At 37.8% G+C, this 26087-nt stretch overlaps 1 protein-coding gene across 5 annotated transcripts in view; it reads right to left on the reverse strand.

Annotated features, from left to right (window-relative positions):
* Positions 1 to 26087, reverse strand: part of scn8aa (sodium channel, voltage gated, type VIII, alpha subunit a) — a 61551-nt gene that overhangs the window by 12902 nt on the left and 22562 nt on the right. For 3 of the 5 annotated variants that reach the window (XM_056238712.1, XM_056238708.1, XM_056238709.1), the window contains 14 exons: positions 24808 to 25032; positions 24349 to 24412; positions 23949 to 24090; positions 19640 to 19846; positions 19136 to 19423; positions 17988 to 18293; positions 16254 to 16389; positions 15921 to 16159; positions 14684 to 14857; positions 12130 to 12486; positions 11052 to 11522; positions 10462 to 10579; positions 10211 to 10365; positions 8126 to 8299 (listed from right to left, as the gene is read on the reverse strand). In XM_056238712.1, the coding sequence (XP_056094687.1) occupies positions 8126 to 8299; positions 10211 to 10365; positions 10462 to 10579; positions 11052 to 11522; positions 12130 to 12486; positions 14684 to 14857; positions 15921 to 16159; positions 16254 to 16389; positions 17988 to 18293; positions 19136 to 19423; positions 19640 to 19846; positions 23949 to 24090; positions 24349 to 24412; positions 24808 to 25032 (3056 nt within the window). The remainder of the gene's footprint in view (positions 1 to 8125; positions 8300 to 10210; positions 10366 to 10461; positions 10580 to 11051; positions 11523 to 12129; positions 12487 to 14683; positions 14858 to 15920; positions 16160 to 16253; positions 16390 to 17987; positions 18294 to 19135; positions 19424 to 19639; positions 19847 to 23948; positions 24091 to 24348; positions 24413 to 24807; positions 25033 to 26087) is intronic. The other 2 variants (XM_056238710.1, XM_056238711.1) reach the window with 1 other exon arrangement.

Consider the following 26087-nt stretch of genomic DNA (forward strand, 5'->3'; position numbering starts at 1 on the left):
CCCTCCAAGCTAGCAGAAAGGATAAAACGTACATGAACGCAAAGGGCAGACAGGTCATATCGGTCAAAATGGCTCTCCAGAGAAACGTATTGATTATTTTTCATGTGTCAAAGGTGTCAATGAAAAGGACTGGCTCAAATAAGATTGTCAAAAAAGCTTGTTATTGATCAGGACCAAAAATCTCGATGGATAGGCAGTGGCATTGGGACACCAGGCTTGAGCACCCCTATGAAAAGGAATACAAACAGACCTGCACACCTCCAACCAACCACTGACGAAGACTTGGTAAAAACACAACATCGAAAGCTAACCAACTCACAGAGGGGATTCTATTAAAGGTGAAAGCTTTATTCTCAATGGCATGATGATATCATGTTCCTTCACCAAAGAAACCACTCAAGCTGACATTTTAGAAACCACAAGCCAAGAACTGGCAGTCTTCAATAGGTTTGACCCACAAGGGCACAGTGTGCATCAATAATCTCTGCACAATAAATAAATCCGCTGTTAAATTATCCTGAAAAATTTGATTGATTTAATGGCATAAATTAAAATAAACTAATTTTTTGTGTCACATATTTAAAAATAAAAAAATACTGATTTTCTCATGAGCTTCTCGTTTTATGCTAGATACTGGAACTTCACAAAATCAGTCCTTTACTGGAGATTCTGTGCAATAAAGCTTTCTCCTTCATCTACAGATCATGTGATCTTTGGGGGTAATTGTCACCTTTAGCCTCAGTCGGAACCCACAAGCACCCCTTTATGGAGGGCCCCGGGGGCCCCCTGAACCGGCTGAGATGGCCCCTCAGTGTAAGCTTTCTTCATCTGCCGGCACTCTCGCTCTGCAAGGCAAGGTCAATGAGATGTGTGGCTGTGACCAAATGAAGACAGGAAAAAAAATATCAACTGAAACGGAATAGATTCAAAACATAAATCAAAAATGGCTGATGTTTTTGTCACTCGTACCATTGTGTGATATTTTTATTTGGGGAAAATTCACATAGTAACTGAAGTTAATAAAGCATTATATTCAAATAATATATATATTTTTGGAATGGATTATAACTCACACACTCCCTTAACATAAAAAAAAAAGCAATCAAATAATAAGCTGTATGGTTGATGGCACAGATATATAGTATGACACAGATTATGGTAAATAATGGCACATATACACCGTATATACATAAACACACATCACAAACACATGCTAGATATGATGCCGGCCCCGTGTGAAAGCCCTCTGAGCATCACACCCATAAAAGCAAAGAACAGTGGAGGAACAGAGCATAGACTAGTCAGGAGGACAACTCACCATCTGCTGCATGTCCTCAACATCAACACATCTCAGCACTACCTCAAGGAAGGGAAGAGCAGGTGTGAGTGGGGAAGGGAGGAATGAACTTTTGATCCATCTTTGGGATAAGGAGTTCTTTCCAACTAGCACAAGTGTTAGTCCAGAAACCCAGAAATAGTCACGGAGGACTATAGCTTCCATCAGCCTCGATTAGGGCTGAGGAATAGGAGCTATTGGACAGAGGGTGGGTATGTATTGTAGTAAGAGCTTGAGGTTTTCTTTTTTCTTTTTTAGCACCGGGATGAATCCTTAGTCAATTGCTGGATGGTCAGATTATGTGTTATGCTGCATTCCATTTCAAGTCAGATGTGGGAGTTTCCTGCTTGATATTTTAAGATTTCAGAACAAAAAAGCAATGCACTGTCCCAATGCTCAGAAGATGTGTGCAAGACATACAGTATTAAGATCCATTATTGCCTTTGTTAGACGTTTTATCAAAAGCAACTTACATTCAAGAAATACATTTGATCAGTTAATGCATTCCCTGAAAATCAAGTCCATTACCCTGATGTTACTAATGTCATTCTCCACCATTTGAACTACAGGAACACTATACCATCCCTCCAGTTTTTCACGATATCGCTGAATACAACGCAAAATCAACAAAATCAACAATCCTGCATAATTCGTCATTTCAACGCAAAATAATCGTTAAAATGAACAGGTCTCACAAAGAATAGATAATAATTATCTAATTGAGTTTTCCCTAATTTAATTAAAGTTGTAAATTATTGCATTGTTCTCACTAGGATACAGATGTGCGCACATGATGTCAGTGAAACAGCGAAAGCAAACTTTTCTCACCTGCCGTCTCACATAAGTTCCAATGACCATGCGAAGCGAGTAAGAAACATGGATGAATGACCAAATAAAAGTAGGATATGTTTGTAAGTATTAAACAGAGTTATTAAAAGTGCAGCATACCACAAAAAATAAAATTTTATTTGCATTTCTGTGGGTGTGCTTGCAGCCTGTCAGTACGTGTGTACCAAATAGAGGGAATGCATTAACGTCACTTCCCCGCCGGAACACGCCCCCCTCAGCGGGACTGAGTGGCAGAAGAGCTGCTGCGTGACTGGAGTTAATAGGGGAAACTGCGTTAACGCGAGTAAAACAAACTATTATCAGTTTAAACTAAAAGTTGGACTCGATATAGTGTTCCTTACAACTTATTAAAGATCCAGTGATCCATGGATATTGACATGCAGCCAGGAATCGTGTTTCCTGACATTTATATGTGCCTGATTTCGACGCCGGGGAAATAAATGAAGACAATTTGCCTGTAAACGTTTTATATAAATACAATATAGATAGGTCTAAATCCGAGTGGTCACTTACATTAATGTTATACTGTATATCATCATATCGTGATGATCTAAAACTTGTATAGTTTTTTGTCAGTGTTTATTTAAAAACATCCAATTATGCAGAATATAGTCTGGTCTGTAGCTTTTTGCAGTCTGTAAAAATATACAGTACCTCAGATTTCTGGTCAAATCTAGTTGTACAGTCAATCGCAAAGCTCTTTCCCGGTTTAGATGTGTTTTGTGTGATTTTCACGGCATTCACGCTGAAAACAAATGCTGCCGCTCAGTCTTTTTGCCACTTGTGGGCGTGACCGCATTCACTCCGGCCGACGGTGACGTCATGCGCATACCCTCTATTGTGTTCTCTTTGTAGGCTCATTGCGCTTGAATGGTCAGATACACACATAATTATGCCAAAATGTCCGTCTTGGTGGTTATGTCTTAAAGGTAGGATAAGCAATTTTATAAACACTTTTTGTTATTCTGGTTGAAACTCTCTTCACATCCTGATAGCAATCAATAATAGAAGTGATCTAAACATTAAAACATTTTCATATATCTTCTGTGGAAGCCTCAGGAACAAAAAATTTTCGTCCAATCAATCCATTCAGTCCTACCTGTGTGTCAGCCTATGTATTTCTATACCTAGACATCACACGTCATCAGCGTGCTCCATAAGGCTATGCAGAGTTGTAGACAGTCCCTGAGCAGCAGCCGCCTTCTACAGTTCCTCCAGAACCAAAACAACGAGCTTATGCTGTGTTCATGCCATGTCGTAACCGTAATTATAAGATGGTAACCCGTGACGTTTTACTCAGAGCTGTTCACATCCTCAGACTTGGATTTATGCATTTCTCTGCCAGCACTATCAATGCCGAAATGAATCTGCAGCAGTCAGGTGGTAGCTCAGGTCTGAGCTCTGTAAGTTGTTTACGTTCATTATTATTGTAATGTTGTAATTTGGAGAGAGAGAGCTCTGAAGTGAGAGTGTGATCTAATGTTTTCAAAGCTCGCTTGCTATTGCTTGCCTCTCCAAAATTGCCTACCCCACCTTTACGGGACCAAGCAGTTTGGGACACTTGTCAGTATTGGATCCGTACATTACTGTAAGTCTTAAAGTAACAGCAACCTAATATAGCCGCTGCTGTCTGTGTCGTAAATGTTAAACAACAACATGGAAAAAACAAATATGTTGTATTTATTTGTACTATTGTCATTTGTTTCTTTGTTCTCAGTTTTATTACTTGCTGTTAACTTCATTACTTAAATAATTACTTGAGATCTTTTTGTACCTGGGCTATATTAGGCTAAATATTAGTTGTTTTTTGTGGTTTGCTTAAAAGATTTTGGTCATATTGCCCACACTGATCATGTTATTAAAGCTAGATAGTACAATGTTAGACTAGCCTAGCTAGCTAATAGCCAAAACATTTTGAAGAATTATAATAATATTATTTTTTCCTAGTAGGAATTTCAGACTTTCCGAGTTAGAATGAAATGCAGCATCAGATATGATTTAAGGACCAGGTTGTGTGTGTGTAAGTATATTTGCAAATAAATAAATTTAATATTTAATTATTTGTTAATGAGTCAATTTCTCTTTTTATAGTGCTAAACAACAGATTTCCACAATCAAGCTTTTTGGAGCTTTTATATGCTTCTGGAAAGATTTCAGGTGGACGAAAACGGTTTGCAAAAGGAATTTCACATCTGATGACTTTTAAGGACATATAATGTAAAAAATAATAATTTTAAAAATCAGATATACTGTGTATGCATCTAAAAATGTTCCACAGCAGCTCATTAAACATTATTAGGTGTACGAGTTCTGCTAAAATGTGGTTAGTTCAGGAACAAGGTCAGAACACACATACAATCAATTTGTATCTTGACATCGTCACTGCAATTGTAACATGTCCTCCACATATCATGAGAAAAGCACATCCACATCACATTCCTCTGAATCCCTTAGTATGGAGTCCAAGTGTGAGCATTTTAGTCACATAAACAGCTTAAAATGTTTCAATCAAATACTTTGATTCATAATTTAAATTAACTGATGTTAATTTAAATTAAATTAACATCAGTCATTTGTTATGTAAAATATTATGTGTTTATGGAACAACTGATTGCACTCATAACTTATAACAGACTCTAAAATGCAAATTACACTTGGTGAGCCTCCCACAATAAGGGCAGGGTAGAAAATGAAACCAGTCAGAGGCCACACATATCTTATTGTTCACACAATATAGACATCATACACATATGTACAAGAATTGGAAACAAGGTTAATTTAGAATGAGAACTGCTTGAATATCTTAGATCAATAATCCTTGTTATTGATAGACTGATTCTGGCTAGTAATTTCCATTCGAACATTTAAACCATACAAGGATGGATATGGCCTCTGTTATTTTTACAAAAGGAACTCACTATTGATTGCATACAAGGGGGAAGATGAAAAAGTATAAATATTTGCACAGTACTGGTGATTTTTAAAGCCAGTTTTATCATTCTTGATGGCAGATATTCAAGCATCTCAGGGTCACGCAGAAATCTAGCATTTTTGCATGGCTATGCCTGGTGATAGATCTTAAAGAGGTGATGTAATCTTAAGAAATAACACGATTTAGATACAAAGAATATATATTACATAAGCAGTTATATTCAAGATAAGCACACCATTATTCTTGTAGCTTCATCTCTGCATAACAGCTTCACTATAAAATACCATATTTGACTCTTCTCTGCCCAAAACATTCACATCTTGTTGAAAAATAAAGCATCCTGTTTTTGTGTGTTTTTTTAACCATATAAGACATTTGTATAGAAACAGGACAGTGTGCAGATTTGTCATTTCATCTCCCCTGCTACACCATTTTATTTTAAACTGACAGCTCAAAGAAAGTATTACACCAGTGTTCAGCTATTTTTAAGCCATCTTTTAAACTTACCTTGCTGTGACTGGCAAACGTTATTGTGAGGTCAATGAATATGCAGTCTTTATACTGTCTGAAATGCCACAGAATGTATTTTATCAGTTTAAAAAAGCTCCTAAAGTCCCCTAAGACAAGCCAGGTCACTCGACGACCATATACAGGTCCTTCTCAAAAAATTAGCATATTGTGATAAAGTTCATTATTTTCCATAATGTAATGATAAAAATTAAACTTTCATATATTTTAGATTCATTGCACACCAACTGAAATATTTCAGGTCTTTTATTGTTTTAATACTGATGATTTTGGCATTCAGCTCATGAAAACCCAAAATTCCTGTCTCAAAAAATTTGCATATCATGAAAAGGGTCTCTAAACGAGCTATTAACCTAATCATCTGAATCAACTAATTAACTCTAAACACCTGCAAAAGATTCCTGAGGCTTTTAAAAACTCCCAGCCTGTTTCATTACTCAAAACCGCAATCATGGGTAAGACTGCCGACCTGACTGCTGTCCAGAAGCAAGAGGGTAAGACAGAAATAAATTTCTGAAAGAATAGGCTGTTCCCAGAGTGCTGTATCAAGGCACCTCAGTGGAAAGTCTGTGGGAAGGAAAAAGTGTGGCAAAAAACGCTGCACAACGAGAAGAGGTGACCGGACCCTGAGGAAGATTGTGGAGAAGGACCGATTCCAGACCTTGGGGGACCTGCGGAAGCAGTGGACTGAGTCTGGAGTAGAAACATCCAGAGCCGCCGTGCACAGGCGTGTGCAGGAAATGGGCTACAGGTGCCGCATTCCCCAGGTCAAGCCACTTTTGAACCAGAAACAGCGGCAGAAGCGCCTGACCTGGGCTACAGAGAAGCAGCACTGGACTGTTGCTCAGTTTTGCATGTCATTCGGAAATCAAGGTGCCAGAGTCTGGAGGAAGACTGGGGAGAAGGAAATGCCAAAATGCCTGAAGTCCAGTGTCAAGTACCCACTGTCAGTGATGGTCTGGGGTGCCATGTCAGCTGCTGGTGTTGGTCCACTGTGTTTTATCAAGGGCAGGGTCAATGCAGCTAACTATCAGGAGATTTTGGAGCACTTCATGCTTCCATCTGCTGAAAAGCTTTATGGAGATGAAGATTTCATTTTTCAGCACGACCTGGCACCTGCTCACAGTGCCAAAACCACTGGTAAATGGTTTACTGACCATGGTATTACTGTGCTCAATTGGCCTGCCAACTCTCCTGACCTGAACCCCATAGAGAATCTGTGGGATATTGTGAAGAGAAAGTTGAGAGACGCAAGACCCAACACTCTGGATGAGCTTAAGGCCGCTATCGAAGCATCCTGGGCCTCCATAACACCTCAGCAGTGCCACAGGCTGATTGCCTCCATGCCACGCCGCATTGAAGCAGTCATTTCTGCAAAAGGATTCCCGACCAAGTATTGACTATTGAGTGCATAACTGAACATAATTATTTGAAGGTTGACTTTTTTTTTGTATTAAAAACACTTCTTTTATTGGTCGGATGAAATATGCTAATTTTTTGAGACAGGAATTTTGGGTTTTCATGAGCTGTATGCCAAAATCATCAGTATTAAAACAATAAAAGACCTGAAATATTTCAGTTGGTGTGCAATGAATCTAAAATATATGAAAGTTTAATTTTTATCATTACATTATGGAAAATAATGAACTTTATCACAATATGCTAATTAAAGGACCTGTACAGGTAACGCCCACTGCAGATAATTTTTGATGTAGGTAAAAGACATATAGCTCCTATCTACTTAAATGGGAAAAGACAGAAATGTCCAAAGTTGTTTGTTAACTTAAATAAGTTAAATAAAAACTAAAATCATGTCAGCTAAAATCATGTTAAGTATTTTCTGTCTGGTTCAGTTAGTGTGCATGTAAAAAAAGAAAAAAGAAAAAAAAGAACACTAACAAAAAGGCATTCTTTTAACTGAAAGGTGGGCCTTTAATTCCTACTCTCTTATTCTTCTTTTATTTCTGCTTTTCTGTGCTAATATACTTAAATTACACTTTTCATAGTATTACACATTTTACAATCAGACAGCAAATTCATTAACAGAAATGAGAATCATACAGCTCATTAATCAAGAGTTTTTAATCGTTAACTTCTACTAGCTCCCAACCACTTTCTAACACATTTTAAACTAGCCTCAACACAAAGTGACAACAAATCTCTCATCTCTCCCATGTAAAAAAAAAGAAAAGAAATTAATCCCTTTTAATTTTTTTTGTCCAAAGCAGCCATATTGTGTTTCACGTCACGCGGTGTGGCCCCACCCATAGTGCATTGTTGCAAAATCTCGCTTCACAGAGCTTTATATTATAAATTAATATTTTCTGCTTGGCACTGCATTTTGCTGTTCCATTTATGGCTCAATTTACCACTAGTCAGATTTTGCTTTTGGCAGGATGGGACCCATCAACAAGATGTGTATGTCAAGGGCATTTAGTAAACAGACAACAAACATAGCACGATTGAAGTAGTAGACTTACGTCAACAATGAAGAAGTCCAGCCAGCACCAAGCGTTGGTGAAGTACTTGACAAAACCGTAGGCTACCCACTTTAACAACATCTCCAATATGAAGATGTAGGTAAAGACCTTGTCAGCATACTCCAGAATGATACGAATAGTCTTCCTCTGTTCAATGTACACATCCTCAAAAGCCTGCAGCACACAACATATGGATGCATTAACACCACAAGTACTATCAACTGCTCACAATACCTCTCAGTGGAATTCATTTCAAATGAACAACTAAAATCTAATGAAAATATAATCTCTTAAAAGAAGAGAATTAGGTAATACTTAAGTTAAAAAGGTAATACAAATAATAATAAAAAAACAATAACACAATTTTAATAATAATATGCACAACAATATCGGGAAAACAACTGAACAGAAGGCTATTTTTTGCAATAATTCAGTTAAAAACACAGGTTAGAGTCAGCTTACAAAATGCATCTGTATAAGGAATGGTCGTTGATTTTATTACATTCTTTTTTTGGCAACATTAGCTGTGCTAAAGACAGGAACATTTCCAGTGCCAGAAATAGATCCAATTGGATGAATAGTACAGTCCATTAATCACATCACCCAGCTCTGGCGCCAGGTCTCTAACAATGCCTGCTTGAACTTCACATTAACCTCAACTGTATATTAATGCAGTGGTCAGATAGAATCCAAAATATAGTGTAAATAAGTTGCCACAGGAATTTACTTTTTTTTTATTTGTTGTCAAGCACAGTCAACTACAGTAAATCATGCAATATTTTTCAAAGTACACACTCCAGTATCGTTCCATGTGTGTACGGAAAATGACTTAATCCTGAAAATGCGATGATTGACATCGTCGTAATAATTTTTTTTGGCATCCACTATTTTTTTAAACAAAAGTAATATTACAGCTACCAGACTCGTTATGTTCTGCAGTTTTAACAAAACCACCGTAGGCAGAGGCGTTGTGTTTTGATTATGTTTGGAAGGCTGCTTTGCAGCACGCTCCCTTGAAGTGCATTTTTGGGATTGTTGTTTGGTCTTGGCTCATAAAGTAATCAAGTTTATGTGCACTATTAAAGTGTGCAGGTGTGGGTCATGATATTTTGGTATTGGTTTCAGTATAAAGCATTTTGGTTTATTATGGGCTTGTTCTTGCTTGCTGATCTGGCAACATGAACGAGTCAATGTTCACACCTATTTCCCTGTGACCTTCTTGCACCACGCATACAGAAAAGAGACATATGTCTGACGAGCATTTAAATAAATCATTAACAACTAGTTGTTCAGTTCGGTTCAGTACACAAATTTTCTAATTGTTAATGCGGTTGTCAATACCTGCATTTTTCGGGAGTTAATTCAATTGTAGAATGCGGCTGTCACACTGCCCAAAGTATACTTCGGCCGTCCACGTCCATGTGACGTAATTTTAGTGGAGGAGCCCAATTTTTGTGACTGTGGGGACAATGCGCGCACAACAGTGCAAGTGCGAGTGACTTGAGCGCTTTGAAAACAAATCCACTAGACAATGTGTACATGCCAAACGTGTCTTTCCGCACTCACGGCCAAAGTTGTATACTTTGAAAGGATCGCACACTCGACTGTGCGTGAGACGGAGTGGAACATGGAAAATGAAGTATACCCGGGCCTTAACTTAGTGAACTGTGTGTACAGAACAGGATCAAGCACTAAAAAGTGAACTTACAACCAAATTTAGCTGTATAAAGTGCATCCGGAAAGTATTCACAGCGCTTCACTTTTTCCACATTTTGTTATGTTACAGCCTTATTCCAAAATGGATTAATCATTATTTTACTCAATATTCTACAAACAATACCCCATAATGACAACATCAAAGAAGTTTGTTTGAAATCTTAGCAAATTTATTAAAAATAAAAAACCACATGTACATAAGTATTCACAGCCTTTGCCATGACAAAAAGTGGAAAAAGTGAAACGCTGTGAATACTTTCCGGATGCACTGTACAAGGCCTTTAAGCTGTATTTTTCTACTCAATTAATTATAGAACAAAATACTTGTGCATATCCTTATAAGAAAGTTGTGTTTGTGTATATTCTTACCAATGCTCCACTACTGAGGAGGATCATAAAGATGATGAGGGTTTCAAACCAGTTGTGCTCCACAATGAGATAGCAGGTCTTCCGGAGGAACCACCAATTCTTACCCCAGCCCTCCGTGATGGGTACATCACAACACTTGTATCGGGCCACACAAGCTGCAAAATGGCACACATTATACTTATTGTATATTATTTTTTTAGTAAGTACAAATTTACAAACAGAGAAATAATAAAATGCATGAGCCATTTTACCTTCGGTCCAGCAAGCTTCTGGGTCAACGTATTCCTCTACCGCCTCCACCACCACCGCTTCCTCTACCTCTGGTTTAATATCTATGGTGCTGCCCTCTGATGAGCTGATGTCATCCAACTCATCGAGAAAAGAGAGAGGTCACAACAAGTGTTAAAAAAATTTAAAGAGCAAAGCAAAAATACTGCAAAAAAATATTTTGTAATTGGTCTCTGGCACTATTAAAAAAATTAAGCCAATCTTGGTCAGGATGCTCAAACAAACAGAGCAATCAATAACGTGAGTGCTTGACTAATGGAAGACAAGAAGTGTTTGTAAACCAAGCCTAGAAATTATACACTTAACTTTAAGAATGAAACGTCAAGAGTCTGTATTCATATTTCACAATACAATGTTCTTAATGGCCTACATACGTTTGAACATCATTTTGAAACAATATACCACACTTTACTGCAAAAATTTGCAAACACCTCCATTTAGAATCACTGAGCATTTATTCCTGAGACCAAATCAATAACCACAGGAATTACATTTCATTGCATCTAGGGCAAAGCCTGAAAGCATCACAGCATCAGCTCTTTTGCATACTCACTTCTTTGCTGCCCTCTGCCTCAGACTCGCTGCTGAAATCTTCAGTGTTGAGATTCTCAAAGTCAGACTCTCCCACAGCGATAGGCACACATACCGTCAGATTGGGGTTGTGGATGAAGGACATGTGGTCATCATCAATCATGTACTTGCCCACACTACTGCCGATACCACTGGTGGTTCCGTTGCCATTTTTCTGATAATCCATGTCACGACTGATGTCCACACCCGTGTGATTGGCGATGCAGTTCAGCTTCCTGTCGTACATGTCATCCAGAGGCTTGGCCTCATCGGTGACCTTCCTCCTGAGGATGATGTTGACCAGTTCTCGAACTTTGATCTTCCCCCAGGCAATTCCCTTCTTAATGCGGATAACTGCAATCTGCAGGTTGTTCATCTCACCGTCGTCATCAGAAGCTGCCAAGTTGTCTGCGCTGAACGAGCTCAGCAGCAAGGCAAGGAACAGATTCAAGACCTGATCAGCGTGAGAGAAAAGTAGTGTAAAAAAAGTAGTCTCAAACTAATATTTCAGTTCAAAACCTAAACAGCTGCCTTTGGAGCAGTTTATGCATTATTTATATATTGAAGCATCTGAAATGTATTTTATATACATTTCATTAAAAAAATATAATATAAAAATGGTTTATTTATTTTTTCATAATATTAATAAAATAATATTATAATATTAAATGGATAATAAAATATAATGATATATATATATATATATATATACACCATACATAGGATAAATATATTAGGATGAAAAAAAGATTATATTAAGAACTTTTTCATGTATATAATTTCATTACATATATTTTATATCATTAAAATAAAAATAAAATACATATTTCATAATATACATATATTATATTAGCATGTAACACCTTAACATTCAACTCATTCAACTCTATTGAAATGCTTGCAAATGAATAACATTTCAATGATCAGTTATGAGTTATGAAGATGGTTAGGATGCTGCCACACAAGTTATGGAACAGATTTTGTATGTTTATCGCCATATAAGTACAACTCAGCTTAGATTTCACAACAAAAATACATTTTCTGCATCAAAGCACACTTACCACCAGATTCCCTATGACCATGACCATCATGAAGACAATGAGACACATGGCTTGTCCAGCCACCTCCATACAGTCCCACATGGTCTCGATCCACTCTCCACATAACACCCGGAACACAATTAGGAAAGAGTGAAAGAAGTCATTCATGTGCCAGCGGGGAAGCTCACAATCCTGAGAGATCTTACACACACAGTCCTTGTAGCTCTTCCCAAACAGCTGCATGCCCACCACGGCGAAGATGAAGACGATGATGGCCAACACCAGGGTCAGGTTCCCCAAAGCTCCGACTGAGTTACCAATGATCTTTATCAGCATGTTGAGGGTGGGCCATGACTTAGCCAGCTTAAACACTCTCAGCTGTTAAAAGTGACAAAAAGGAGGATTAAAATACCATGAACATTCAGTATTGGTCTTTGAATGTGTGCTGTTGAAAACAAAGAGCAAATTTACGGCACTTATTCATTATGTCTTATTCACTAACCACCCACAATCCAATTTAACCAGACGCTGAATGCATTGAACGAATGTTGCTCTGTATTTAAATTAAATAACTGTCATTCTTTTGAGTTCAAACACACCTCCTTTCTATGTAAATGAGACTTATTATACTCACTATCTGTCTGATGCAATTAACGTTGTGCTATTGCCGCCCGCGTAAAGAAGGTGCTAAACACCTCTTTTACTTAAGAGAGATGCGTTTATACTGTTTTTATTGGGAATTGAAGTAGTAATACATCAAATGATAATAAAATGATGGAAAAGTTATAACTGACATACTGTATATACAGGCATACAGTGTGGTTGACCCCAATTTAAGCAATTCCTCTCTAGGTCAATGAGTTGAGCATGATGCTAAAATTTTTGCTTAAATAAGCATTAAAGCTGCAACATCATGAAAGTAGCAAAAGGTAATTTCCTCTGCGTTGTGATGTACATCCGAGTGAAATTAATTATTGAAAAATAAATACAATATACAGTGCTTAGCATAAGTGAATACACCCATGCTAAAGTTGACTAAAAAGAGGAATAAAAAAAATCATCTTTTGGAAATTGACCTTAATGCCTTAATTAAAAAAATGAGGAAAATGTATCGTAAATGAATAAATGTTCTTCCTTAAAATACAGGGGGCATAAGTCAGGACACCCCTATGTTAAATTTCCATAGAGGCAGGCAGATTTTTATTTTTAAAGGCCAGTTATTTCATGGATCCAGGATACTATGCATGGGGGTCCTGACTTTTGCCCCCTGAATTTTAAGGAAGAACATTTATTTATTTACGATACATTATTCATTCACAAAGAAAATTGGTGTTCTTAAGGGTATTAAGATCAATTTTGAAAAGATGATTTTTTATTCCTCTTTTTAGTCAACTTTAGCATGGGTGTATTCACTTATGCTAAGCTTATGCACTTATGCACTGTATATAGGACATGGACTTGCAGTCCTTCCAGAAAAATGTGGACTTTTTTTGTGATTGTTGCGGGCAAAAATCCTTGATTATGCAGCCCGTTTTCTTTAAAAATGCGATGGAATATGCGGGATATTTATGCAATTTTTTGTGATGAAATTGCGGGAACTTGCAAAAACTGCGGTTTGATGAAAAAGAGAAAAAAAAAGTGATTGCCCCAACACCCTGTTCTCACTAGGCTAGCTACCTTAATGTAAAGAGTCATTTCTTATTACTTCCTATGATAAGCAAGCATACTACATCACAGAAAGTGCTGGAATATTTAAGTTCTCATCTTGTTTTATTTCAGACCTTAATAAACACATCAAACTTACAAAACATTGATGAGTCAAACAAGTTCTGTAGCTTTACAAAAGGAATATGCTACAACTTCTGTAAAAATGAATAAATGAAATATAAAAAAATAGTGTGCTCCTGTTTTACAGCTTTTCGATGATGTTCACGTCGCATAATTACGTCACTTCATAACGTTCCCATGGCAACAGGGGGAAATGGCTGCTCTTTGTGAAGCAAACGCAACATTTTTCAACTTTCTGCTAAGATATATGTGACTTTTTTGCAACGAAAATGCTAGGATTATGAAATCATGCAAAACCCGCATATTTTGCACGGAAATCGGCAATTTATGCGGCGAAAGTGCGGCGTATTTGAAAAAATGTGGCCCCCGCATAAATATGCGGACTTTGGCTGATTATGCTCTGTATCATGCGACCGCATAATCGCGTTTTTCTGGCGGGACTGGACTTGGTTCTCTTCATCAGTTGTTGATTGGGTAGAGGCAGATCTGAATGCGAGCTTTAGTTAACTGTAAAAAAAGGGGCGGGGTTTAAGTCGATTATATGGCATACATCACCAGAGAGAAATCTGATGTTTCACTAGAAGATCGAGTAAAGAAATCTTGATTAAAAATTATATGGTCAAAAAAAGAAGAAGCATATGCATTGATGAATCACTCATAATAAGATGCAACTACAAGATAGGGTGAATATCCATTTCATGTCAAATAATTTTGTTACCTGATTCACATAATTAACAAGCATTACATTATTAAAACATTGAAATTCTGAAGCAATAAAAAGGTTTACCAATCGGAAGGATCTCAGCACAGAAAGACCTTCCACATCGGCCAAGCCCAACTCCATCAAACTCAAGCTCACAATGAAGCCATCGAATATATTCCAGCCCTCTTGGAAGTAGTAGTATGGGTCCATTGCAACCAGTTTGGCAAACATTTCGGCAGTGAAGATACCAGTAAACACCTAGAAAGAAAAAACTAAAATTTAGACGGATTGCTGACAAAAAGACTACTTTGAGATTTATTTAATCTCATTTTGTTAATTTCACATGCCAGACTAATTTATAAAAGCAATCTGATAATCAACCAACTTATCAAAAGGCACTTCATCCATTACACACAAGATCTTTTCTGACATTGCATGACACCTAGCAGTGCCCAATCCTGGCCAACACATTCACAATAATGTCCTGACAAATCAACACAAGACTCTGTGGCATTTAAAGTGTCAAACAGATCATCCTGCTGTCACGGGTGAAGGGTACAGTTAATCACCCTGCAGGCGGGCGATCTGGGGGAGGGAACAAGGTGGCCTTGACTCCAGGAGGCCTGCCATGTGTCTGCACAGCCAGCGAACGTGACTCACGCTGCCGCCTGCACAGCCACGACCTGCTCCATCCCAGTACGCCCCCTGCTACCATGACTACAGAGCGAACACGGATGTACCGAACCAGTTTAAATACTTGCATCATTATTAAACCATGTCAGCAAAGCTGAAATTACATTGAGAGAGGCCTCACTATGAGAGGCATGCATATGATTTACTCCATTAAGCAGGTCACATGACTTGGGAAATAATGATTTGTGGTCAGTGTACGGCACTGCACTGACAGTGAGAATTTATGAGCCCTAACAGTTTCGCCATCACTTGGCTACGTAATATAAAAAGCAATTTGGTTCAACAGTGGGAAAAGATAATCTGCTTTTCTCTACCAGGTTTGAGCTCCAGAACTGTGAAACCACCACCATTTTAGAGCCGCTCATTGATTAGGTTACATGAAATATTTATGCTGGCTCTGCACCACCACACTCAGCCAATAGCTTAGCACTGTCTTTATGCCAGGCATAAAAAATGGCTTTGAGTGTTCCAACAACGTCTCTACAGAGACTACAAAAATATAAGCCATGGGGAGGGGGACCATTTCACTAAGCGATGAAAGAATTCTTCATATTTAAATTTAAAGACTCTCTGGAAAAAAAGGGGGGGAGGGGGGGTATTTTCTAGAGGGTTTATGTAGAATCCTCACCAGGTTTCCGACACTCAGAACATGCTCAAATTGCGGCGTCATAGGGTAATGCTCCATGGCCATAAAGAGAGTATTCAGCACAATACAAATGGTGATAGCCAAGTCCACAAAAGGGTCCATCACAATCAGGTTCACAATCTCTTTAATCCTCATCCAAACGGGGCCACACTCCCAGATAAGAAATGTGTTGGCGAATTTGTACCAGCATGGTGGACAATTCCTCTGAGACTCTTCCAGTTCTGGAAGTAAAGAATACAATTAAGGTAACCATGATAACAATGTTTAAAAAAAAAAGCAAGACATTCCACATTAGGTTTCAAGATGTGAACATACCCTCAACCAATGTGTTGGTTAACGCACTCATCACACTGTTGGCTCGTTCCTTGCGCCCAAACGATGTGTTAAGCTGCTCTATGGAAACCATTAGAGAGCCTGAGAGTTTCTTCTTGATTTCAAGATCAGAATTTGGCTGTCAGGAGGAAAACAATGAGGGTAAACAGACCCATCACAACATTATAGTGCAGCTAGTGGCTGGAAGAAAAATCTTCATCACAGAGCTAGTTAGAGAAAGGTTGGCTAAAAGAAGAGTAACATTTTTGACAATTTACACATTTTGTCCAAAGGAACCATTTTCATTTGAATGCATTAAAGCGGAAACATGCTGGACTATCACAGGAGAGAAGGTAGGGTGGAGATACATTTGTCATTAGTGTTTGTACGAAACATAAGCACGTTATTAACATGCTACATGTTATCAAATTGCTCAAATATTAAACATCAGGATGTATTTGCAATCTTTTGGGCATTTGAAATAGTCAAGTATATGTTTTATAAACTGGGCTTAAAATATCCAGAATGCTGGAAAGCCTATGAATTAGTAACTTATTCAAGTTCATCATATTATAAATCAGCCATTGTCCTCCGCTCTCTTCCTCCCCTCATCTGAAGCCCCTGCATCTCCAGCTTTTAGGAGATCCAGTCAGCATGCATCTGCATGCATTCAGACAAAGAATTCAAGAGAGGAAAAGAATAAATATCATGATCCATTAACCTCATGAAGCATTGAAGATCTGAAGGTAATCCAGAGCTCTTTAAGATTCATTAAGCTAGCAGACTACCATGCTAACTACAATGCTTCAGTATAGATGCAAAAGTACTGATCATCAAAAAAACTATAATGAAGAAACACTAGAAAAATTATATACAACACAAAAAAGGAGGAAAAACAATGAAGAGAACATATGAAAAGAGAATTGAAGGCTGGAGGGTGTAAGCGGTGTAATCATTTCATGGTTAATCACCTTTACATGAATATAAACCAAAATACAATTACAAAGGACAATGAGTTGACATGTACGTTAAAAAGAACACATTAAAAACTTAAAATGAAATGAGAGTGGGAGTGAATGTGTAATAAGATGATGATATGAATACCGATTCCCCAAGAAATGAACATGACTGCAGAAATCCTGCAAAATAACTACTAAAACGTTTATTACCATTATAGAGTTTGGGCTCAGTAACATTTTTAAAATAAATTAATAATATAATTCAGCAAGGATGCATTCAGTTGATCAAAAGAGACAGTAAAGACAATAATGTTGCAAAAGATTTCTATTTCAAATAAATGCATTAGTGTTCGGCAGTGTTGTGTAAACACAGAGCAGCTCTTCCGGGTTAGGGTTAAGGGTTGCCATATAAGTAAAGTAATTTCACAATATTACTGTTTTTACTGTAGTTTTGATCAGGCTTTCAAAAACAATAAAAAAAATCTTACCAACCCAAAACCTTTTAACAGTAGTTTATGAAACACCTGAATCTTAGCATTCATACAGTGAGGTGTATCTATAGTTAGCAGCTTGTTCACTAATTCCAAACTGGCATAAAAGGGCAGCATATCACACAGGCTTTGAGAGCAGTCCTCAACTGAAAGAGAGCTCATTTTAGAGCAAAGTCAAAATAACCATTACACAAATGCATCAGAAAGAGCCAAACAGAGAGAAAGAGCCAAGGTTTAGAGATAGATGATGCCCATGCCTAGACTGATCTACTCTTAGACTTCCTTACGCTGTCATCAGTGGCTGCCTTATCTATTATCACCTCAGGCAGTAGGCGTCCGCCAGGCCCCGGCCCGATGAGAGAGACCACTCCATTGCAATCCACAGTGCTGTTGCGCTTGCCGTAGTAACCCGTGTAGCTGTTGCGACGTTGCGGGCTTAAGAATGAATCGCGCCTCTCGTCGTACTCCTCAACCGTGCTGTGCTCATCATCTGCAAACTCATTCTCTGAGCCTCCGTCCTTACAGCGGCTGAAGATGCTGCTCTTACTGTTGCGTCTTGAAGGGAATGGTGAGCCTGGGATACTGAGCAGAGACTGGAGGCAAGGAAAACAGAGTGAAATCGGTAAAATGTTGACTTGGTAACACTTCATTTTACAGTGTGCCTCTTACACATTTTACACGTACTATAATAACAACAGTAAATTATGCATAATTACAAGCATAATTACACTGTAACAAGGGCACCTTAAAATAAAAAGTGGAACTGTTGACTTCTTTGGTTTTACACATTTGCTCTCAACAGTGGAATGTTTAACATTAGGCACAAACATTAGGTACTTTATCCATTATTTTTGAAAAGCAAAATGGTACAAGATGGTGTTTTCTGGCTTGTCCCACCTCTAAGGTCTTGACAGGTATTGTCCAAAGTTTAAAATAAAATTACAAAAAATATATATATTTTCTTCCTATTTAAAAAAGAAAATAACACAGTAGTAGTAAATTAATTTGGTATTTTTCTACAACATTGCAATAATTTATTTTTATTTTTTAAATTTATGAATTTATGAAGCTTAGCAATTAACAATAACAAAATAAGTTATTGTAAGAATAAAATGACGACACAAATATTTCTTTCATTTATAATAAATCTTTATGCAATTGTATTTTTATACATTTTTATTAATAATGACCCATTAATGTTGATGTTTATGTAATTTTTTATATTAATTATACATAATTTATACCATATATAAAATTATGGATGACCAGGATACATGCATTTAATAAAATGTATTAGTCATAAAATAAATAATAAGCAGCTTATATAATATTTTGTTGAACGTTTAGTTATTTTTGTATGCTGTTTTCTTCACACACCATTTGTTAAAAAAAGAACTAAATACATTTTTAACGATACACAGATGTCATTCTTTACCTGGTTCATTATGGAACTCCTACGCCCTAAACGGTTGTCAGGGAACCGGAATCTGCTCCTCCTGCTTCCATCATCTGATTCGGATTTGACAAACTTCTCACTGTCCCCTTTCTCCTTGTCCTGCTCTTTCTGCCGCCACTTCTTCTTGCGGTTGCGTCGCTCTTTGGCACTCTTGGAACTGAGTTTAGACATCTCAGATGAGCTGCAGGACAAGTTCCCTCCTCCTTCACCATCATCATCCACCACGTCCTCAGACACCGTCCCCGCCGACGTTGCCATAGCATTAGCCTGCCATCACAAAATGTATCAATCATTCACTGATCTAAATTATTTTAGATTCCAACATAGTCAAAAAAAATGCTCACAATTAAAAATCAGACTTGATCACTAGTGAATAACTAAATGCAAAACAACCATCCAATATACCAGGCAAACATTATACTAGAACACATTTGAAATTGCACAAAGAGGACCCTTATTATTGGCATTGAAACAGTGCCTAACCTGCACGTCCTCCTGATGTTTCCTCAGCGCTTCCAGCATGGCTTTAAACTCCGCCTCCTTTTGCTCCGCCTCTTCCATAGTGGCCTGGTTCTGTTCCTCATATGCCATAGCCACCACAGCCAGGATCAGATTCACAAGGTAGAACGAGCCAACAAAGATTACCAGCACAAAGAAAATCATGTAGGTCTTCCCCGCTGCTCTCAGGGTCTGTGGATGAGGGACAGATCAGAAGCATTTTAAATTCGAGAGCATTCATACATTACTATACATTTTTTATTTTATTTTTTACACACATACACACACTGACGAATTTCTTAACACTCATAAACATAATATTCAGGGATTTTGGCTGTGCTATTTCACTTACATACATGTTGAAGAGAACTTTCTGGAAAAATTCAAATGTCAGTTCATTATTCTGAGAATATTTGACCTACTTGTGCATAGAATGCAAATACACATACAGTACATACATTCATGCATACATACTATTACACAGACTGGTTTAAGGCAGCTACAGGCACCCTGACATGCTGGTGCACAAACAGAAAGACAGATTGTTTGGAGTGAGAAAATTAAAAAGAGAAGAACAGAAAGATAACCAGTAATTTCATGGTTTTCCGCAGTACGGTTGTTTTGCCTGACAAAATAATGAGAAAATACTAAGCCTAACTTATGAGGAGTGACATTTCTTCTCATCAGCTTTAAAAGAACTGCAATTACGTGTCTTCTAGGAACAAAATGCATTCAATAGCTGAATACGGGGTGTATAACATTCAGTTCATTGTGAGTATTAAAACTACTTGTTAAGAGACAATAATGACATTTTATTCAATGTACTGAATTTAATACAAATTTATATAATATAACTATATTATAATTCATTTTTATTTAATAATTATATAATTATAAAATTATATACATTGTCATATTCCTTAAACAGAATAACATAAATATTAAAATTGTGTCTGTTTATAGGGAACAATGTGGAATCTGTTTATATATATATATATATATACATATATATATATTTATACACTCACCGGCCACTTTATTAGGTACACCTGTCCAACTGCTCGTTAACACTTAATTTCTAAGCAGCCAATCACATGGCGGCAACTCAGTGCATTTAGGCATGTAGACATGGTCAAGACAATCTCCTGCAGTTCAAACCGAGCATCAGTATGGGGAAGAAAGTTGATTTGAGTGACTTTGAACGTGGCATGATTGTTGGTGCCAGAAGGGCTGGTCTGAGTATTTCAGAAACTGCTAATCTACTGGGATTTTCACGCACAACCATCTCTAGGGTTTACAGAGAATGGTCCGAAAAAGAAAAAACATCCAGTGAGCGGCAGTTCTGTGGGCGGAAATGCCTTGTTGATGCCAGAGGTCAGAGGAGAATGGCCAGACTGGTTCGAGCTGATAGAAGGGCAACAGTGACTGAAATAACCACTCGTTACAACCGAGGTATGCAGCAAAGCATTTGTGAAGCCACAACACGCACAACCTTGAGGCGGATGGGCTACAACAGCAGAAGACTCCACCGGGTACCACTCATCTCCACTACAAATAGGAAACAGAGGCTACAATTTGCAAGAGCTCACCAAAATTGGACAGTTGAAGACTGGAAAAATGTTGCCTGGTCTGATGAGTCTCGATTTCTGTTGAGACATTCAGATGTTAGAGTCAGAATTTGGCGTAAACAGAATGAGAACATGGAACCATCATGCCTTGTTACCACTGTGCAGGCTGGTGGTGGTGGTGTAATGGTGTGGGGGATGTTTTCCTGGCACACTTTAGGCCCCTTAGTGCCAATTGGGCATCGTTTAAATGCCACGGCCTACCTGAGCATTGTTTCTGACCATGTCCATCCCTTTATGGCCACCATGTACCCATCCTCTGATGGCTACTTCCACCATGTCACAAAGCTCTAATCATTTCAAATTGGTTTCTTGAACATGACAATGAGTTCACTGTACTAAAATGGCCTCCACAGTCACCAGATCTCAACCCAATAGAGCATCTTTGGGATGTGGTGGAACGGGAGATTCGCATCATGGATGTGCAGCCGACAAATCTGCGGCAACTGTGTGATGCCATCATGTCAATATGGACCAAACTCCCTGAGGAATGCTTCCAGCACCTTGTTGAATCTATGCCACGAAGAATTGAGGCAGTTCTGAAGGCAAAAGGGGGTCCAACCTGTTACTAGCATGGGGTACCTAATAAAGTGGCCGGTAAGTGTATATATATATATACACACTCACCTAAAGGATTATTAGGAACACCATACTAATATTGTATTTGACCCCCTTTCGCCTTCAGAACTGCCTTAATTCTACGTGACATTGATTCAACAAGGTGCTGAAAGCATTCTTTAGAAATGTTGGTCCATATTGATAGGATAGCATCTTGCAGTTGATGGAGATTTTTGGGATGCACATCCAGGGCACGAAGCTCCCGTTCCACCGCATCCCAAAGATGCTCTATTGGGTTGAGATCTGGTGACTGTGGGGGCCATTTTAGTACAGTGAACTCATTGTCATGTTCAAGAAACCAATTTGAAATGATTCGAGCTTTGTGACATGAAGCATTATCCTGCTGGAAGTAGCCATCAGAGGATGGGTACATGGTGGCCATAAAGGGATGGACATGGTCAGAAACAATGCTCAGGTAGGCCGTGGCATTTAAACGATGCCCAATTGGTACTAAGGGGCCTAAAGTGTGCCAAGAAAACATCCCCCACACCATTACACCACCACCACCAGCCTGCACAGTGGTAACAAGGCATGATGGATCCATGTTCTCATTCTGTTTACGCCAAATTCTGACTCTACCATCTGAATGTCTCAACAGAAATCGAGACTCATCAGACCAGGCAACATTTTTCCAGTCTTCAACTGTCCAATTTTGGTGAGCTCTTGCAAATTGTAGCCTCTTTTTCCTATTTGTAGTGGAGATGAGTGGTACCCGGTGGGGTCTTCTGCTGTTGTAGCCCATCCGCCTCAAGGTTGTGCATGTTGTGGCTTCACAAATGCTTTGCTGCATACCTCGGTTGTAATGAGTGGTTATTTCAGTCAAAGTTGCTCTTCTATCAGCTTAAATCAGTCGGCCCATTCTCCTCTGACCTCTGGCATCAACAAGGCATTTTCGCCCACAGGACTGCCGCATACTGGATGTTTTTCCCTTTTCACACCATTCTTTGTAAACCCTAGAAATGGTTGTGTGTGAAAATCCCAGTAACTGAGCAGATTGTGAAATACTCAGACCGGCCCGTCTGGCACCAACAACCATGCCACGCTCAAAATTGCTTAAATCATTTTTCTTTCCCATTCTGACATTCAGTTTGGAGTCCAGTAGATTGTCTTGACCAGGACCACACCCCTAAATGCATTGAAGCAACTGCCATGTGATTGGTTGATTAGATAATTGCATTAATGAGAAATTGAACAGGTGTTCCTAATAATCCTTTAGGTGAGTGTATATAGCCACCCTACGGCATCTATAACTTTTTCTTTCTGACTAGATCCAAGGACAATATGTATTGTAAAAAGCTCCAAAGATTTTAGATTTTAATTAGTATGGGGAAGATTCTTAATGAAATAACATCAGCCTCACTACAGCAAAGACAGGTGAGTTTATCACAGATTTTAGGGAAGCTGAGATGAAAGACTGGGGTTTAGATACCTATGCTTGAATTTATTGAAGAATGAACTAGAGCTCAGGATTTATTTAGCATTCTACTATTTAGTCTTTCTAGCTGTCCATTACTGTTCCTGATCCCAGAGGGTTCAGTATGTTTGAGGACATCCTACAGAACGAGGGCTGTCTGCAGCAGCATAAATATTGTGGCACTCCTCCATGCATGAATTAAAGGTATGGTTAACAAAGCATATTAAACTGGATTCAGAGAAACCCATCCTCATAATTGATAATCGTATATTGTTTCCTGTTGTTTACAAATGTAGTATCAAGTGTAAAATGCATGAGAATAACTCAAGCCTGAGTTTATTTAATTTACAATGCTAAATGCAAATATTTAAATTCAACTGACTGTTTAATTGTGTAAAGTTGCAAAAGCAAAATTGAGCAATTTTAATTTCATTTACATAGAGACTAAATATACATGTACTACAATTTTGTTTATTTTTGTTTTCAAAGTAGATTCTTCTATGAAGATAAAATATATAACATTTGATATAGGAAATAATCATTTGGTTAGTAGCAAAATAAGGATATTCAGGGAAAAAGGTATTTAAATGGGGCTAAAAGGGATGAAAGAGGGAAAGAAAATAGACTACGCCCTTACCAGCTGGTACAAGTTCTCCCAAAAGTCCTGCGTCATGAGGCGGAAGAGAGCCAGGAAAGCCCAGCCAAAACTGTCAAAGCTGGTGTAGTCATAATTTGGATTGCGACCAGCCTTCATACATGTGTAGCCTTCAGGACAGCGACTGAGGCAAAAAAGTGCACACAACCCATAATGACCATTCTATGGATTAGCATACAACGTTTGTCGAAGAAGAATCTCAGTGAATTACTTCTGCTATTCTTGATGTTATTTAAACATATGAATGCACAAAGGCGTCTGCCTTCAACTGCAGCTTCTTCGTGTTTTGTCTTTTTTAATAAAGAAGTGTAGTTTATGTTTTCTAAATGTCTATGTTGTATGATTTAAAGTTTTGGAACCATGTTTGGAACCAAACACTCACCCTGAATCAGAGCTGTTTCCACATAGAAGAGCATCCAACTGGTCTGGCAGGAAGTAGAAATTTTCTAATGACAAACAGAGATGTAGAATCGGTTAACTAAACCATTTCGTAATTTTGATCAAGACAATACAATCTTGGCCAATACTGATAAGGCAGAAAAGTGATAAATGGCTGAAATTAAAATTGTATACTACTTTTTTATAAATTAAAAAATTAAAAGACTAAAAACTAAAATCAATTGTTTTAAATGCTAAAAGTGAACATAGGCATCCCAACAGTATAATGTACATGGAAATTCATTTTGTGATTTGCCAAAAAAAAACAAAAAACATTTTAACAGTTATTAAATTATCAGTGTTGGACGATTGTAAAAGTAATCTACTATTGGCTGAAACCAATACACTGTGCATTCCTAACCAATTTTGTAATTTGTGTGTGACAAACTAAACAGAAGCTCACTCTCATTCATGATGTAGACATCCCAGTTGAATGCATTGCTGCCATTGGTATCGGGGAACATGTCTGTGATGTTAATGGGCCAGATGACACACTTTTGCCGCAGATTTCCCATGAAGAGCTGCAGACCAATGAGGGCAAAGACACTGAGGCAGAACACGGTGAGGATCATCACATCTGACAGCTTCTTCACAGACTGGATCAAAGCGCCAACGATGGTCTTCAGACCTATGAGATATTGAATATGCACACACATACACGCACAAATATGCACACAAACACACACACACACACACACACACAGAGGCACAGACAGTTGCATGTGTGCTCAAATCCCAGAAGTGTATGAAAGGAGTCTTCAAGGCATGATGAGAGGAATTTACTTTTTTTTTTTTTTTTTTTTGATGTGAGGCCATGTTGATGTTTCTGATTTGAATGTCTTATACACATATATTTGTCTTATCTGTGGTTCTCAACTGGTATGTCCTGATTGCATGGAACAATGCTACATTTTAACCCTATAGAAAATTATGTAATAGATTTCTTAATTTATTTATTTATTAAATAAAAAAAAGAATAAATGGCCAGAAAGCACAGACCATTGTCAGAATTGCAGTATTATAGGACAATAGAATATTTTAGTTAAGATTTTTAAGGGCCTTTTCCATCTGTGCGATTATTTCCCCAGTATCAGCACTGGAACCGTTTTACACCTACACACACACACACACTCTAAATATACAGTATTGTTGTTGATATCGAAAGCTAAACATCCAATTAAATTTAAACATCATCAGTCATTTTGTAGAAATTAGCAAATTAAGACAGATGGCAACATATACATAATGCTTGGCATGCTTTTATCATAAACAGAGTTTTGGCCTAATGTGTTTTGTGTGATAAATTGCTGACTGCCAACAGTATGAAATCAATTTGATCTGATTGTAAATGTAAAATCTGGCTCCAGAAGCAAAATCAGTTGAGAACCACTGATCCAGATGCTTAAGGATGCACTTCCGCATAAATTAAAATATTTTTAATTGTTCTTTATTTATTTTTCTATATTAAATCATGCCTTGAATCCTTATTTTAATTGATTATGACAACATATAAATAACCGCACCACAAAATACACTAAGTTTATGTACACAGATACTGCTTGGGAGCCATCCCATCTTTTGGTCTATTCAAAATAATTATTTACTATTCTTCTTAAACTTGGTTTTAATAAATGCCTACAAAATATAATATATTATTTCAGGGCATGCAAAAATCAGTCCTGA

This window comes from Rhinichthys klamathensis, unplaced genomic scaffold (assembly GCF_029890125.1).
Source record: "Rhinichthys klamathensis goyatoka isolate OS25496 unplaced genomic scaffold, OSU_Roscu_1.1 h1tg000020l_1, whole genome shotgun sequence".
Classification (NCBI taxonomy): domain Eukaryota; kingdom Metazoa; phylum Chordata; class Actinopteri; order Cypriniformes; family Leuciscidae; genus Rhinichthys; species Rhinichthys klamathensis.